The sequence below is a fragment of the Chelon labrosus genome (assembly GCF_963514085.1).
Source record: "Chelon labrosus genome assembly, chromosome: 16".
NCBI lineage: Eukaryota > Metazoa > Chordata > Actinopteri > Mugiliformes > Mugilidae > Chelon > Chelon labrosus.
This window is the reverse complement of record NC_140349.1, coordinates 20,637,605-20,656,215: the sequence shown is the minus strand read 5'-3', so window position 1 is coordinate 20,656,215 and position 18,611 is coordinate 20,637,605. Positions and strand designations below refer to the sequence as shown.

General features: G+C 42.9%; 1 protein-coding gene across 1 annotated transcript in view; it reads right to left on the bottom strand.

The window, feature by feature from the left end:
• ptprua (protein tyrosine phosphatase receptor type Ua) overlaps positions 1-18,611 on the bottom strand; it is a 211,022-nt gene that overhangs the window by 101,157 nt on the left and 91,254 nt on the right. Inside the window, exon 3 of the mRNA XM_084562776.1 lies at positions 10,837-11,108. Coding sequence (XP_084418902.1) covers positions 10,837-11,108 — 272 coding nt within the window. The remainder of the gene's footprint in view (positions 1-10,836; positions 11,109-18,611) is intronic.

The following is an 18,611-nucleotide window of genomic DNA, read 5'->3' as shown; positions in this document are numbered from 1 at the left end:
CTGCCCCTTTTATTAAATCCATACGGCAGCTGCAGGAGTCCTTAAACACAGCCTAAATATTCATTCACTCATCTAAATGAGCTGGGCGCACGCAGAGACTAAAAGTGAATTGTGAGGCCTCCCAGCGTGCGACAAAGTCATTCTGGGTTTTCGTGTAGTAATTACAGTCAGTAGAGTCCAAGTCACCCCCTCCACAAGCAACTCCCCACTTTTTACTGCGGCGCGACAGATTCCGAACTTGAGGAGTGAGAGCATTAACAGTCAGATAGATGAGAAGGTGTGACTGTATACTACATCCGACACGAGTGTGACACTCGCAGGGTTTCGCTCATTCTTCCCACGGCTAGTTATCCATGCCTAAGCTGGAAGTCAGACTGAGACCGCACACTCAGATGGACAACGGATTGCGATGTTGACAATACATCAGGCTTTAAGTGCCCCAGGCCAATCAATACCACAAAAGGCTTTGGCAAATGGATACAGACTAAGGCTTTCTTTCCACTAATTTATTTTTATTTTTCATTCCTACGTCGGGCCATTACAGACGTCTGACCGATTAACTCCTCAATTCATCACGCGTCAACGCACCCAACGCCATCGATTCAATCAGCTCCGCGCTTTGGGCCATCACTCAGCCCCTCCACATCGCAAACGCGTGCTGGAGAAGGACACTGCCGGACACTGAGGAGCAGTGTCGGTGTCTAATAGAGATATTACACAAATGGCTACATTTAGGACCCCTTGCAGTCTGCAAATAAAGCAGGGCGCTGAAAATGAGAGTATTTGCTCAGTGGAGGAGGAACAGAGAGAGGGATATGGTAGGTCAAAGCATGCAAATGGATGAAACACAATCGATGAAGGCAACTCCTTTTTGTATATATAAAATGACAAAATGCAGTGCAACAAAGCGAAATGCAGACAACACAAAAAAAAAAAACAACAACACAGAAACGTGCGGCAAAATGTTACACAACAAGCAAACACAACATAAAGCTTCCAGAGGTCACTAAAGCTGATAAAAAAATGACTGGGCATGTAAATTGTAGCCATGTTTGTGGCTCTTAAGGTACGTTGCTCCATGGCTTAGGTTAGCTATGTTATCATGTGCACTACATACGCCGATACGGCATAACATTATGACCACCTGCCTAATATTGTGCAGGTCTCCCTTGTGCCTTCAAATCAGTTATGACTCATCAGAGAATGGACATGGGCCTTCTGAGGGTGTCCTGTGGTGATGTTAGCGGGGGCCTTTCGGTCCTATGGGTTGAGGGGAGGGGCCTCTTTTGTTTGTCCCACAGACACTTGATCAGTTTGGGATCTAGTGAATTTGGAGGCCAGGTCAACACCTTGTGCTGTCCTTCATGTTTTTTTTTTGAGTTGTTCCTAAAGCATTCATGTGTGTGTGTCTGTGTCAGGCTGCATCCTGCTGGGGATGGCTGCTGCCATCAAGGAGTGTCATTGCTATGGGGTGGGGGTGCCTGGTCTGGTCTAAGTGGGTGCTACATGTCTAAGTAACATCCACATGAATGCCAGGTCCAAAGGTTTCCCAGCAGAACATTGTATTGTCACAAGATGGTCAATGTTATTTATTTCAGCATCAATAATAGTTTGAATTATGAAATAATAATGTCAAAACTAAAAGCTGAGAATTTGTGGAATTGTCCAAATCTTGTATTTGTGCTCTCTATATTATTGCGCATGACAATTGGAATAGGCTCCAGCCACCGGGACCCTTCACAGGACAAATGGTTACAGAAGATTTATGAATAAATGAATGAATGAATATATTGCACATCTCTACTTATTTTTTTCTGCTGTGTTTCTTTCCTTGTAAATTCTCCACATATATTTGTATTGTAAAAATATAAGATGCATATGGTATATAAGAGGGTATAAAAGATGCATAGGGAGGGAAAACATGTAGTGGAACAACAGCTCACACAGGAGGAGACAGAATGAGGAGGGTGGACACTCAGGCCACCCTGCTATTTTTTTTTGTCATGACGAGGCCTGATAGCATCTTTAATATTTAATAGCAAACTTTCACCCTTTTCCAATAGTCACACAAGTAGGAACGGAGCAAAATCTATTTCTGCAACAATATAAAAGAAGTATCGGTCCAATTGAGAATATCCAGTTCAAGGTGATGTCATTCTCCAATCTAGTTCCAGCCTCTCTCAGGTTTTGTTGAAACAAAAACAGGCCGCAGGAAAAAAAAGAGAGAAAAACTGCAAAGGCACAATCTGTGAAGTGTGAATAAAGGTCTGGTTTACTGCAAACAGCGGGGTGTCATATCGCAGGAAGGAAGGAGCAGTGTGCCGCCGTCAGCAACCAAAGGAAGTGACACGACAAAAGAAGCCAAATCAGAAAACAAGCCTAACAAGCATGTGGAGGCAGATGCATGGACAGTTACATTTGATGCAAAAAAAGCACGCAGGAATTTTAAGATGCGCCTCCTGTTGCATCAGGTTTGGCTCATAAAATTCAGTGCTGGAGAACTTATGGTGCAGAGTAGCAGAATCCATACTGCGTCCCAGAGGGCCTCGCAGTGAATCCATAAAATCAGGAGTGGAAGCTGTAAACTGGATTGCAATGAAGTATAAAATTTGCGCAGTAATTAATTTTTTTTTTTTTTTTAGCTTATAGTTTTCATCAAAGCACTGCAGAAATTATTTACGAGTGCACGCTAATGACAAAGCTCTCCGCTGATACTAGGCACCATCAATCCTCATGACGACTTTAATTCATTTACATGCAACAGTTTGAGGAACGCGCCGGACAAAAATTGCAACGACGTCTTGTTAATTGATTTCTCCAGCTAGGATGAAGGCAGCGCCGTTGATCCATATTGGCTTTGTGGCAGTTAAACATGTTACTATGTGACGAGGGATTGTGCCTGTCACCTTCTTTCGGCAGTCGAAAGAAATATGGAGTTTAAATATTTTTACGCAGGCACGCTGTAGGGACTTACCGCAGTGAAAACAAGGGCCCGTAATGTGACGAAGCTCATAAGTAGGTTTTACTGGGAAGACTTTGTTCAAGGGAAAGATAAGGTTAGAGTTAGGCCAAGGTAATTCTCCAGGAAATGTACCATCCTTTGAAGCGATAATAACACAAATATACGTGTTTGCCGCTTTATTGTGAATACAATCTGCAAACAAGCAATCTGCAAAAATATGCATTTTTTAAAATCAAATTCCGTTCATCTGAAGGACCTTGGACCCTCATATACATTATACAAATAATGATCAAACACGTTCTTATACTATATAATTAGCAGGGCCGTAGCCAAGGTTTCAGAAACACAGAAATCAAGGGGTAATGCTCCTCCAGTGGCACCCAAACCCCTCCCCACCCGGTCCATGTACTTTTTTTCAAGCTTGGTTACAGACTCTAAAGTAATAAGTAATTAAATAAGAGTTTGTTTGATTTTCAAATTAAAAAGAAAAAAAAAGAAAAAATGCTTAATGAGTTAAATTGTGAAGAAGAGACCACCATGCCAAAACGGACCACGGAGATGACTTTGTAACAATATTCAGATGTAATTTTAAACTTTACGACACAAGGTAGGTCATCTGGATTCATCTCTGAGTGTTCGTCTTCTGAATATGGAGAAGTAAGAAGTTTTTACGGAAGAAACATCTGAAAATGATTTGCTGAACCAGGGTGTGGTAAGGATTCATGCCTATGAAAGCAACGTACAAGTGTCCCCGATGCAGGACACTTCCTGCTTCATTAAAAAGAAGATACTGCTGTATTTGAATTTGATGCACTTTTATTTTTGAAGTCACGTTAGTAGAAAGAAATTAGTTTTTTTGTTTTATTTTTAAGTTTTTGGCATTTAAAAATCAAAATCAAATAACCGACGTTTCTCCAGCTGTCATTTCTTCTTTTAAAAGCAAACTTGAAACACCAGAAAATGCACAGAAAATCCACCTACAAAAAGTTCCCAAAACTTAATTTAATTTGAATTCTTTTAGATTTCATCAAACTGCTGCTAAACTATATTACACATAAATTGAATTTCCTAAATAAAAGTCTACAATTACATAAAAAAAAATTATCGTGGCGCATAATTACTAGAACCCTTTCTTATTCAAAAATGATTCAATTTAAGATCAAATTTAGTTATATTAAGGTGAAAAGTCTACCCACTGACAAGAAAAACGGGCGTCATCTTCCTCTGTAGATGCATTATTAATGAAGCGTGCAATGTAGCTGAGTGCAGTGTCGAACACATTGCACTGTGTGCATCGCGCTTCACTGTAAAACCTCCCTATGTTTCACCAGCTGGACACTTTTAATCTGAAACAGCAGCAGCACGATGCCCCGTTTCCATCAGCAGTAACTTAATAGCGCTTTAATGCAGTGGGGGAGTGTGAGCATTGAAGATGTTATCGGTGAGATAACACCGGGCTGTGTTACACTCTCTGTGTTGTTTGCGGTGAATCCGTGTGCTTAGGTAAGCAGTCTGACGGTGGACTCTAACACCACCAATAAAAGTTACTGCAGTGAGAAGCCACCGAAGCTGTTTTGTCTTCTTTTGAGCATTTTATTGCATTATTAAAAAAATGTCATTTCTAAAACGGAGCTTTGGATCATAAAAATTTACAGGGTGTAAACAAAACCAGCAATAAGAACAAAAAGTGAGGACTATTTAAGAAAGTAGCAGTTTTTATTAGGTGATTGGGTAGTACGGAATATGAAGGTAAATAAGAGAGGGAATGAGAGAAAATGGGACTAACAGTAAAATGCTCTAAGGCTGTGGCTCAGTAGGTAGAGTGGTTTGTAACTGGAAGGTTAGGGGTTCACTTACAAGACAGTGAACTCCGAGTTGCTTCCAGTTTCTGGCACTAGTGTGTGGAAATATGAGTACCAACAGGCAGAAAAGGTCTATGACCATTAACTGGAGTTAAGATGACAGGAGGACAAAGTGAACAAAGAAAAAAGAAGAGCCTAGTCAGTGGAAAGAAGAAATCTTAAGGACAGAAACCGTTTTCTTTCAAAAGAGCACGTCTTTTTTTACTTCTAGAAACCAAACTGACGGAGAATGAGTGAACCAGTCTGAACACATTTGTATTCTGTCCCTTAGAGCCATGACAGTCTTGAGTCCAACCTCCAACAGAAAGTCTGTCATGCCTTAGGTCGAGCAGTGTCAGGCCCACGTCCATCGCAGCTCAGGTGATGGGTCATGGACTCAATCAAATGACGCATGCTGATCTGATCGGACGGTCAGCCAGTTCAAGTTTATCAAAATAATTGTGCATCCCGTATGTCATCCTCAATAGATGATGATGTGTTATATTCTAAGATTCATTTGCATGATCAAAATGCGCCAAATACATTTTGTGATACAAAGTATACATTCAATGCAAAAGGAAAACCATAATGATTTATTACTGTGTGCATCACTGAATGCATGTTAACAGCTCAATCGTGTTTCAGCTCTGTTCTCTAGGGCGATCCTGAGTACCATTTTTTAGCTCTGGATATTTGGTAGTAATCAACAGAAGGCAGTACTACGATATAGTGCAGGAACATGTGCTCTTTGAGTTAGCTTAAAGCATTAATTGCTTTAAATGATTCTGCTATTCTCGAAGATTGTTGTTATTCCATTGTGCGTCATTGATCAATTTCAAGTGTTTCCACCCTGAGGTTTTCGACATGTTGTCTTAGCATTAAGAGCAAAGGTGAACTGAATCCAAAATTGAAAACTGAATACCTGCTTAACCAATCAACCTTCTCTTCCTTTCACTGAACGCAGCAGTGTGAAAGAACTTGAGCAGAAGTATCAATATCAGCGGTGCCTCAGGTGGTAGAGAGGGTTGTCCACTATTGGTTGTTTCGAAGTATGCACCTTGCACCACCAGTATAGTGTGTGAATAGGGTAATGAGAATCACTGCAAAGCGCTCCGAGTACAACTAATGCAGAAAAGTGATCTCGAAATGCAAACCATTTACCATATTGCAATGTAAACCAACTCTGATCCAGGCAAAACACTTGCATTCAAAATGCATTATAATCAAAATACTCAGGGTTCTTTTACATCTAGGTCGCTATTCCAAAACCAGGAGCATTTATTCAACCATATCAATTCTTTTGGGCTGGTGAGTACACAGAAATCACACTCCATTCCATTAACGCAGCAGCAGATAGAGAGGGCAGTCTTGGCGCAGTGTGAACATACATAACCCAAGGGCCGATCCAACGCCCTTAAAAATATATAACCAAGTAGTTTATTTGATACCTCTTTGGAACAGCACACCTAACAGAGGTGTCTACTGCAAAGCACACTCATCTGAAAAGGCATCCGCTAACGCTAGCAGAGGAACGGTCCAAATCCTCTCGACAGCAGTCAATTAACGACTTAACTAAATGCCCCACGGTAACAGAGTGAAGGAGGCTGTAAATCAACAACAACATTTGCTGGTGAATTTCCTTGTCGAAGTTATAAAATCTTGTTGCAGTACACAGAGAAGGTTGCCAGGGGAATACTGTATTTTCTTTTTTTTACCCGACTACACTATTCTATCTTATAAACAAGCCGTAGAGCACTGTTAAATGCCACAGATGGTGCTGAGTTGCTGCATGTTCTTATACAGGCTATACATATCCGCAACGCATAGTATGTAGCACATGGGCTGTCTGTTCTCAGCATGTGTATTCAGGTCAAGAATAAAGATTTGATTATTGCAAAGTATTACTTTCCGCTGTGATTTTATTAGTGACGTCATCAGCGACTAGCCGGCGTCGACTTGACTTTCATCACATAACAGTCGGCCTTAAAAAATCCGATTGTAAGGAACTACTGATCTCAGATTCTAACTTACCGACCTAATTTTAATTTTAACAGAGCTACACACTAATTATATCTGGTTTGGTAGTTAATAAATGAATTATGATTTTACTGACATTGCATGAACACCACCTCGTAATCAGCCGTGGTCAGTGTGCCCTGTCTGTGCAGCATTTAAGGTGGAATTGCAGCAAATTTAGACATAAAGGTCAGTTTGCTCATTATTAGAGACCACCATTCAAGGTGCAAAAAACGCCGTGGAATGTCTTCTAAGAATTTGGAGAAGTTTTAGAAAGAAAATTACCATAATAATGCCATTAGCTTTAACCGAGCAAATTCATGTCAAAGAGGTTTTGTGGGTTCCCTTGGATTTTATGGAAGCGCAACTCTAAATCACAGGAGTACGAATGAGTTAACGGGTTGAATGGGCTGCTGCTGTAACCCACGCAGCAGAACAAGTAAGGGTTTTGATCAAAATCTTATCTAAAAACAGTTTGCACTTGGCCGTTAATAAACTGTTGGATGAGACGTTCGCATTTTTAGCACAAAATGAGCATCTGTAATCCAGAACTATTGGCAGTGACTTTTAAAATCTCATCTCAGTGAAAGCCTAAAATGCTAAAGGCCAAGAACACCTCTGATCACAGTCCAACATATCTCAGAAGCAGTCTGTCTTTCCTGGGGGGGGGTGTTGACGCTCAATGATTACTGGGTATATATATATTTTTTTTTCATTTATGCTTAACCACCTCTACCACCAGGAGCTGCTCACACACACACACTTTCTCCTCCAAGCCCCTGAAGTGGTTGTCTTTTCCCCGCGAGGAGCGCTCGCTCTGCGGCCTGCAGGGGCTGATCTGTTGGCTGGCAGTGCTGGACAGTGATCTTTATCGATGGGTGGATGGATGAGTAGAGCCCTACGGGGCCTCTGCTGAGCTTTTGAGTTGTAGCAGTGGGAGCTGGTGAAGAGGAGTCTTCCCAAAGGGGGGGAAAACTAAAAAGAAGCACTCGCGTCTCGCAACAGGTAGACCAGCTTCAGGCCTGTAGCTTTGAGCCTCTTCACTCATCTGCACAGATTTACCTGTTGCCGATCATTCAAGTTTACAGGACAAATAAAACAATCTGTCCTCTGTCTGTAGGCCTGCTGGGAGGACTTTAAAAAACAGCGCCTCCTCATCACTCAGACAGCTTGGACATACATCACTAGGGTAGTAGGTAGATTACATAGCTTATGCACGTCTGCCAAAATGGTAAACACTGCAACTCTAAGCAAACTCCCCATCCTGGTTCGACTTGTCTGATCGTACACCTCGCCCTCTGGGAGGCCTCCCTCCCACGCCGCCTTCCTCCAACCTCCCCTCCGACTATTACAGGCAGGCGAACTTCTAATGTCCATACAGGAGGGGGGGAAAATCATTACTTTAAATCAGTTGGGCTGTTTGTGAGAGTCGCCCAGGACAGGAGAGCTGAGGATGGTAAAGCGCAGTCTGTCCTCATTGATCTGCGCGGCCCTCTAATCTCATTAACCGGCTCTTGATTTATTGAGATGGGGCTCAGAGCGTGCCAAGGTTATGGAAGCAAACACCCAGAGCGCTCCCCTGCACCGAGGGTCGCTCGGAATTGAGGTCAATTGACTGTTCGGTGGAACCCACGCTCCCGCAATCCCTTACACCAGCCATTGGCTTCTCATTAACGGACGTGTTTTTTTTTTTTTTTGGGATGGATCGGGGTGGGTATGTGTGTTTGGGGTGGCAAGCTTGGTGGGAAGAAAGGGAGCATTAGGGGATAAATTATCGGCCGTAATGAGGTGAGGCAAAGCTGCATCCAGTCATCAGAATCTTACAAGCTACCGAACGGCGCTAATAATGCACCACCGACTACACGGGCATCAAACAGAGCTATTGATCACACTGCAGCACACAGGTAAATTGACCAATAAATAAAGATACAGTCCAAACACAGGCGCACTGTAATTATACACCTATTGAGCCAGTGTGATATATGACACCACTGCAATTTGCTAATTCAGACATGCGCTTTAAATAATAGGGAGCATAATAAGAAAGCTACTACAGCAGACTGTAGCCATGCTTCAGTGGCTGGTGACCACCGAGCAGCTTAATAGAGCTACACTGGTGTGGTGCCTAGTAAAGTTTTATTGCGGAGAGTGCGGGAGTGCTGGGCAATCTGGGCTTATTTTCCCCCAAAAACTGATTAACATTGCACACAAAAAAAAATAATAATAATTGTTGGATAATGATGGGAAACTAGCTAAAAGCAAAAACTGGACAGACCTCACACAGCGACGTTCTCCATCGCGTCTGAGAACAAACCTTCCGACTGAGAAAACACACAGAGTTCTGGGGAATCTGCAAAATGTGGCGAGGACGCCAACTGTCGCATGTGCTTGTATCAAAGCAAATTTGGTCGGCAAACAGCAGCTTGCGCTGTTCAAAGCAGCAACATTTGTGCTTAAAAGGCAGGAAATAGAAGGCTGATAAAGCTGCTACTCATAATTATCGTGCGTTCAGTGTGCTAATTATTTCCTGATTACTGATGAATACTTTATCCATAAAACATCAAATATAATGAGAAATGCCCATACATTAATGTGTTATTTAATCTCACAGCAAATGTTCGTTTATATGGAAAGAGCAAGAAAAAAATCTTTGTGTCTTTTGATAGTGGTGTGATATCTTCACTTTACTCAATAAATCATTAAAAGTATAAAAAATATTCTTATACATCAGTCGCTATCAGTTAACGTATAACACCAGCACCACTGCCAGGACAATACTGGAATTCTGAAAAGGTACTCCAAAGAGTCATGATTGACAGATTCAACGTCCTTTTTTAAAAAACACCGGATGCTGCATTTCCCATAAAGCAACTCTACAGTGTTTAACCTTTGACCCACACAAAAATTGACATGCATAACCGAAAACAAGAACGGCAGTGCTGGACTGAACGGGCTTCAAGCTGAAATATAATCTTTCCTCCGCAAGTAAATCTGAACAGTCTTTTGGGGAGTTGGGACAAAACGTGGTGGATATCTGTGAGCATCTGGGCTGTTTGTTTGGATCCAATTTAAAAATCTATAATTACCTACCTGGGTTCATTCCTGACAGAACAGCACATGAATGCATCGGCAAGGAAAGCGAGAACTGCTTTTGGAAGATAATTGCCTGCTACCAAAATTAAATGACTTGCTGTCTCTGAAAACTTGGCCCGCCGGTTTAAGAAAGCGGCACCAAAAACGGGATTTTGATTTAAGCGTTCACCGACATCACAAGGACAGAAAACATCTCCAGTTAGAGGAGCAAATCTCTATTAACTTTGGCGGAATCTTGTGTCAAAACGCTTTGGCATGAGTCTACACTGCACATACATGTAGCTTATTTTGGGCCACCTTAATAACGTGCCGTTGGCTCTTCAACAGCTTTCACCTGTCCGGTCATGGATTCCGTTCAGACCTTGCATTGGCATCCAACCTGGGCAATCCAGTTTAAAGTACAGGTGTGAACGAACCAAGGCCGCATTTGAGCGATCTGATCCCTGACCACATTTGGAGGTGGTCTGGGACACACTCGACTGCGTTCCTTTGATAGTGTGAACGCAATATGCTATCCTGGGTCTCATTAAAGATCTCAAGTGCTGGCTGGTGACGCTAGTGGAGATGTACATTTGGGTTGCTCAAGTCGGATGTCAATGCAAGGTCTGAGGTCTCCACAAGACATCTGATGGTGCATTCTGGTATCTGTCACCAAGACTTTAGCAGCAGATCCTCCAAGTTGTGTGTGGATCAGACTTGTTCTACCACCAACAATCCATACAGTTCATGGTTTTAGCTGTTTTGGAGATCCAATGCAGTCATCTGGTACTTGCCTATACCTTCCTCATCCATAAGAAATGAGTCTTTACCTAGCATCTTATATATCCCAGGTGTGTTATAGTAGAGATATAATGTATAATTGACCTCATCTTAATGTGTTAGACTCATGCATATAAAAACACAACTCGTGTATTTGACTCTTACCTGGTATTCACTGGGCCAGAACGTGCTGACGGCGAGCTCCACCTGATGCCACTGGCGTCCTTGGGAGCCCGAGATATTCCACACCGCGCTGCCTTTGGGGCCGCCATTGACACGGATGTAGACCTGCAGGTCCCCCGGGCTGTGGCCGTCACGGCTGTACAGGAAGTAGCTGAACTGGATGCAGTGGGTGTCGTTCTCGCTCAACGGGATGAGGAGCAGCTGGGCCCGCTGGCCCCCGTAATGCTGCGAGGAATTGACCATCATGAAGGACCCTGGCGGAGAATACGGACAATAAGAGCACATTAAAGAACTATCTGCCTTGCTTTTATCATCACTCATTTAACAGCTTTTTGTGGGTAGACGCTCACAGCTTACTGACTGAAGTGAAGGGATAAAAAAGAAGTTTAAAAGTTCAGCTCAATATAATGGAACGCCTTTGAAAAGTAAAGACTAAACAGCCACAGCTATGCCTACATGTACTTCGCAAACAGCAACCATTTCAGCATTTTGACCTTCCAGATGGAGCTGAGTGACCTGAAACATAAAAAAATAACAAGCTCCAACTCCTTGGGCTTCACCTGGAACACCTCAACCCAGGATAGATATGTCATGTTAGTTTTCAGCCGCTGAAGAACGTCTGCCGTCTTTTTATTTTTAAAACCACCGAAAGGGGCCCGAGAGCCAAAGTTGACAGGCTCAAGGTTGTTACTCAGAATATCTGTGAGATCCTCTCTGGCTATTTGTCTCTATTTGGTCTGTCTCCGCTTCACCCTGCTTCCAGCTTTCACAGGGCTTTCCGTCAGTTTTGCAGCGCTGCCTCAGATCTGGGGTGTTCAAAGCCGCAGTGCCGGGTGTCAGATTGGACTTTCATTTTGGACTGTGGTTCACAGAGTCACTACTGGCTGTCTCATCCCAGCAGCACAGCAGAGATCCCCTGGCCATGTGAAGAGCCTCACAGTGAATGGTGGGCAAATGAGGCGGGAGGTTTGCCTTTGACTGTGGCCTTCAAAGCAGCAGGAAGCTCAATTTAAAGTGGGAAAAAAGAAAAAATGAACTGGAAAGTGGGACTTTTTCACCCTCGGCTTTCTCCAACAATTAGATGCCTTTTAACAGCGAAAACAGCCCATTTTAGTCTGACATCTTAGTGCCATTAATACATCCAACAGTGTTAAAACAATTCCACTCCTTTTGTCAAAATAAACACAAATGAAACAGTAAAAAAATGACTTAATTAACTCATTAGGCCTAAAGTGACTTGTAAGAACTGTCAGGTGATGATAATAAATTCTCTTCAAACCTTTGAAACAAGTTAAATGAATGCTAAATTCAGCTTTTTGGCCACAATCTTCACTGGAATGATTAAGTTATGGGGCTGATTATAAATCAGACAGAAACAGGGCTCGGTAAATAATCCATGTAGAAGAACTCGAGATCGCAGTAGCCTTCAATCACAAGAATACAGGACAAATGAAGCTATTCAGAACAACAAGGCATCACTGTCATCACAAAAAAACAAGATCTTTCACCATTAAATAGACAAATGCTTATGTTCTATGTCAGAAGTGGGAATTTGTTCCTACAAAATGTTTGTATTAAAAATGAGTATTTGAAGGAAAGAACAGCTTGGGAGCTATTAATCTTCTGAGTGGAAACATTGCAGTGGATTGTGTGGCAGCCAGTGGCACAGGATACACTGCACACATAGAGAGAACAGTGGATTCCACTAAACATCGACAGATTCTGGATTCAAACGTCAAGAGATCGAAAAGATCTAAACAACACTTCAAGAAACGCAAGCTGAAGCTTTAGGAATGGTCCTCCTTGAACCTGCACAAGCCTCAGTTTGTTAGATACTCTGCGAGAAGCCACAAATTTGTTCTTGCTCTCGAGGTGAGCAAGAACAAGAGTCATTTTATTTTAAGAGAAACTCAAGTGCCAAACTCTGGGGAAGTCTTCATAGGGCCCTCCCACTGCAGCACACGTGCTAAACATTGCGGGAGATGGACAACGACGAGACTCACTTTTCTTATTATTTTCGGATGTCGGCCAGTCATTTCGACGATCGTGTCCGTTGGATCTCACCGTTCATTCAACATGCACCCACACACAGTATGCCGATCTCTACCCAGGAGAGATCAGTGGTCACACTGCGGATATTAGCATCTGGGAGCTCAGCATAGACTGTAACTCACTCACAGATTTTGACTGTATGCCGCTTTGACTGTATGGCCGCCAGCATTTCCGCTCATCACGCCCATCCAATTTCTGACCAATCACGGAACAGATGTCGTACGTCACATGAGAAAAAAGTTCTGCTCGGATGATGTGTCGAGAACAAATTCCACTCCATGGGAAGTCAGAACAAATTTCTCACTTCTCATGGAGTGGAAAGTGGAAGTTGGTGGGCGTGGTTAATGCGGAAAAGCAGAAATGCAGTTACTTGTGACCACAGACTGTATAAAGATATTTACATAATCTATGCTTGTGACATATAGCGCAGCTGGTGGAGGTGCAGCATTTGTATGTCACGGCACTAGATAGACGAAGGCTTCCACGCAGGATTCATCTGGATTTCACCACTCTAATCTTCTCACTCTCACCTCCAGGTGCATTTACAGGATTGGGAGATCTTCCATGCATGTCATTATGGAGCACATTTCGACAGTTGCAGAGAGAAAAATACATCTGCACACAACTGGATAGTCCTACAACCAATCAGAGTTGTAAACAAATTCATCTCAACAGCACTCTGATAAGGTGGATGGCTACGTTGCTGTTATTCTTATGTCCATCACGCCAAAACGATTTCAACACTGTTGTTGAAATGTTTTCGATGTACACATTTTAGATCCAAGCTGTGACTGAGCGAGAGGCGGGGTACACCCTGGACAGGTTGCCAGTTTATCACAGGGCTAACACAGAGAGACAGACAACCATCCACACTCACATGTACAATTACCTTTAGAATCACAGGTTAACCTAACAATGATGGCACTGGGAGGAAGCTGGAGCACCCAGACCCACCCAGGCACGGGGAGAACATGCAAACTGCCCAAAGAAAGGCCTTGGATACGATTGTATAATGTTTGGTTGCATTCTTAACGGAGGTGTTCCTCCAATCTGCCTCAAATATGTTGAATTTCCTTTTAGAATTACACTATCAGATGCTTTTGAAATGAGGTAACTGTAACTTTAAGCAAACAAATGATGATCAGTGTTGAAGATGAACACTAGAAGCCTCTGAGCTGTTTGTATTTATTACCTTGGACTGGTTAAAGTGGCCTTGGGGATCACAGAGTATCCTCCCTTTACTTCTAATCTTCCAATCATCATCAGATCGCCACTTTGATGCTGCCCAAAGGAGGGAAAACGCATGCTAATTGCACGTACAACCTTCACATCCGGTGCGAGCCGCCGCTCGGCATTACCGGGGCAGGCGAGCACAGGCAGCGGGGATCGTGGGTAGTGTAGTTTCACAAGGTACTGTAGTAGAGGGAGAGTGCAATCAGAGCCTTACCTCCTGCCATTAATCACGCTGACACGGTTATTAGGCCATAATGGCGACCGAGGGAATGCTTAAACCAGAGAGATGGCTGTAAAACCTGCACGCTGTCATGCAGGACACATATCGGCACACGCATTTCCCTCTCTCTCTCTCACACACACACGCCGAGTTTACAGCCTCAAAATCAGACCCAGATCCAAGTCTTCCTGACCTTCCCGGGAGTGAGAGGTGGCATCTTCTTTCAACTCCCCAGTCTTCCTTCTCTATCATCTTGCTTTCTTTTTCTCCCCATTTCCTCTTCCTCTAGCCCCTTTTTCACATCAAGACATGACGTCTCAGGAGCACAATCCCTCAGGTTGAGTCATTTATACACAAAAGATTCCCTGAGATCTGTTTTCTGGTTTCAGATTAAGGCAAAAATTAAGCCCAAAGAAAAGTAAAAGTGCTTTATTAACAGTTGATGACTTATTCTCATCAACGATAAGACATTTTCCTAAAAGTAATTGGTGCCGTTATTCCAGACTAGTGCAGTGGGCTGATAACAAACTAGGGACAATCTTTTTGCTCTTTAATGTGCTCTGAAAGAATAAATCTTCCTCTGAGTGCGGCTATTTATTTAAAAGGCATAATTCATGCTGCCAGGAGTTTGGTTTTAACGTGTAGATTGCAGTGTGCTCCGTCTGCCGGGTCAGACTCACAGAGGAGCTCAAGGTTTCTTTAACCAGCCCTTAGCTTTAAAGTAATAGAAAAAAAAATCCAGGTCAAAAAGGCGACTCCGATACACGGACAACCTGGATGTAAAGAGATTTAAAATGCATGTCACAAAGCCTCCCTGACCACTGTCCGTTCCCTCCCTTGGCTCCATCTTCCCCTGCCCCGAAAGCACGGATGAGACGTCAAACTGCCAGAAATATCCTGTGATAACAAGCAGCTGCCGTCCTTTGAGATCCCGCCGTATTCTTGGACAGACGCTGATATTTTTCTCAGCTTCACCTGCTCAAAGGCGAACGCCGGGCAGGCTCTGGCTTAGCCCCCCCCTCCGCCGCTGCCGCCGCTGCTGCTGCTGCTTTGATGTGCGAGTTCTCCAGGGGGGGCTCTGTGGTTAAATTGCTTTTTCTTCAGCTATGAGAACTGGAGCCCCTTATTGTCGGAGGGCAAGTCTCCAACTGTCTTTATGACAGGATTGTATTGGGAAGAGTGAAGGTGGGTGGAAGATTGGGGAGAAGTGATGACACATAGCTCCAGCTACAACAACACATTTTTTAATAGTCAAATATCTTCAGGCAAGTCATTTCTATTTGGTAAACCAAAAAGAGACTTAGCCTCCACTGTGTCTTTGTTACTGAAAGCTCCAGTCTCTATTTGAGCCTACTGAAGCCATCTAGTGGTCGATGACTGAAGAACAAAACAAGTCGTTTGTCCTTACCCTCTGAGTACAGTAATCAGCGCTTCAACAGGTTGCAGAAGAAATAGAAAACATATGTTTCTCCTCTGGCTCCGGTTATTTTTAGGCACACAATTATCATAAGTACTATAAAATATACATGTGGCTAAGATGCGGAAAGCAATGTTGAATATCTGTTTTAAACAGATAAAGTCCAAGGTTTTGTGGACTCATTCATCTACCCCGACCTCCTCCTTACCCTCCTTTATCATACATGACTTGAACTGCAGACCCTCAGCGTCAGAGGGCAAGTCCAACTGCCAAAAAGACAACAGTAAAGATATTTCGCTCCTCTGTTCGCCCATTTTTAGGTACAGAAACGAACAAAAGTAATATAAAGTGGAGGACCTCTGCTGTCATAATAAACATATGGTTAGGCTGGTGTTTAAAGAAATATTGATTATCTGTTTTAAATAGATGTTCTACTATGACTTATGTTTGACTCATTGTTAGTATAAAAATATTGACATCTATCATGTTCAAAGTTTTGTTGGCTCATTCATCTACCCCGACCTCCTCCTTACCCTCCTTTATCACAAGTACACGGATCAGGCTCATCCGTTCATCAGGTTCTGCTGGGAATCTTTTGGACCTGCCATTCATGTGGATGTTTCAACTCATCGGACCCAAAAGGCCCCACTGACACTGTTGCCAGACACCACAGGACACCCTCAGAAGACCCATGTCCATTCTCTGATGAGTCAAATATGTTTTGGAGGCACAAGGGACACCTACACAATATTAGGAAGGTGGTCATAATGTTATGCCTGATTGGTGTACTTTGCGTCGTAATAAGCTGCTTGATTATAGACTACTTATCCGTATAGATGTTTTCATGATAAACTGTTCTCCGTACTTGATAAATGTGATGTAAGCTTGTCTGAGATGGGCGAGACTCGCTCGCAGCCAATTGCCAGTGATTACCACACAATGCACAATGCACGCCAATCCAACGGTGCCCTCATGAGATCAAGGCAGCTGCAATTTTTAGATCCAGCGACAGCAATTACTCTTCACAAGCTGCAGTACATCTTTGTCTGATCGGTAATGCCAGGCGTTTCATAAATCTAAGAGCTCAGGTTTGTAATAAACAATTAATTGAACAGAATTTTCCAGTGAGTTTCAATATCTGATGTAAATGTTTGCTATTATAAATGAATCATACTCCTTGAGAAGCAATTCATTTTAGGAATGAAACACGGTTTTGATCAATCGTAAATATTTGAATATGCAAGCTGGCGTTATCAAAAGTCTGGATTTGTCAGATCACAGTACAAAACTGAAAGAACAACACTGACAATCGTTCTTGAAAAACAGCCAGTGACTGGGTAATTGTTGCAACTACAATTCTAATTATTATGGACCAAAATGAAATTGGTCCAAAGGGTTACAAATTTAAGGACAAGGATTCTTAAACTACTATCTACACCAATCATGCATAACATTATGACCACATTCCTAATATTGTGTAGGTCTCCCTTGTGCCTCCAAAGCAGTTGTGACTCATCAGAGAATGGACATGGGTCCTATGGGTTGAGGGGAGGGGCCTCTGTGGATCATCCCACAGACACTTGATCAGTTTGGGATCTAGTGAATGTGGAGGCCAGGTCAACACCTTGTGCTGTTTTCCATTGTTTTTTAGTTGTTCCTAAAGCGTTTTTGTGTGTGTGCCTGTGTCAGGCTGCATCCATGGCCATGCCAGCCCCGAAGGATTTCCAGCAGAACACTTCACTGCATTGCCCATTTTTTAATTTAGGTAGACCATTTTGACCAGGTTACTGTAAAAGCAGCGTGCCAACCAAAAAAGTGTGCCCACCCCTGCTATAGACTATTACATAGGTTCCAGAGACGTGGCGCGCAACTATAAACCAAGCTTTTCTTCTTCCAAACTTCCAAAATTTAACTGAAACAGAGATGATGAAGGCGGGTAATACCAAAACAATCAGCTGAAGAACACTAAAAAATATATTTTCTACCATGAGTGACAGCTGTTACATTACACAAGGTCGCTTGAACCATCATTTATATAAAAAAATATCGATTAATATCACTTCAACCCTGCGCCTCTTTTCAATTTTGCTTGATGGAGTGAGTCAACATGATTGATGCATTAATTAGAAATCTGATAAAACTAATGCAGATATCACCAGCTCAGACAACCTTACTCAACATCCTTGAGGACACACACATGCACGGGCACATACTGTATAAGGACACACAAGCTGGTGGAGGAAAAAAAAAAGAAAAACACCACACACACACCCCCAATGCAGAGAAATTCTCCATAAATCCATAAAAGCTGATAAGGCTCCATCTATTTCTCCCGTGACCCTGCCAAGGGCGAGGGAACATGCATTAAGAGATTAGGGGACGGCCTCGGCTCCCTGAATTCATATCAGAATGTGGGGTGGGAACCTGAGTCATAGGTCTGCTCGCTTTTATCACACTTACACTGAGGGAAAAAATGAGAGGAGCCGAGAGTGGAAGGGAGGGGCGGGGAAATAGCGGCAAGAAAAGAGCGAGAGATAGCGAGGGCTTTTATCTTTATGTTTGTCTCTGTCATTTTTCGTTAGCATCCCTCCGCTGCCATCAATAACGCTTTGTATAACTCGGGCAGCCCCATCCTGCACAATGACAACACCATCTTTCCTCTGAAAAGGCCAAACTAAACCTGATGCATTTTAATCAAATTTTTATCTAACATTTTCTACCTCCCACTGCCTCTGCCACCACTCGTGAATAACGGTCTGGTTTACGGTCACGTTGATTGCGATTGTGGGATCGACAAGAGCGAGCTGGACCATTTTCCTTAACCCCCACCCACCT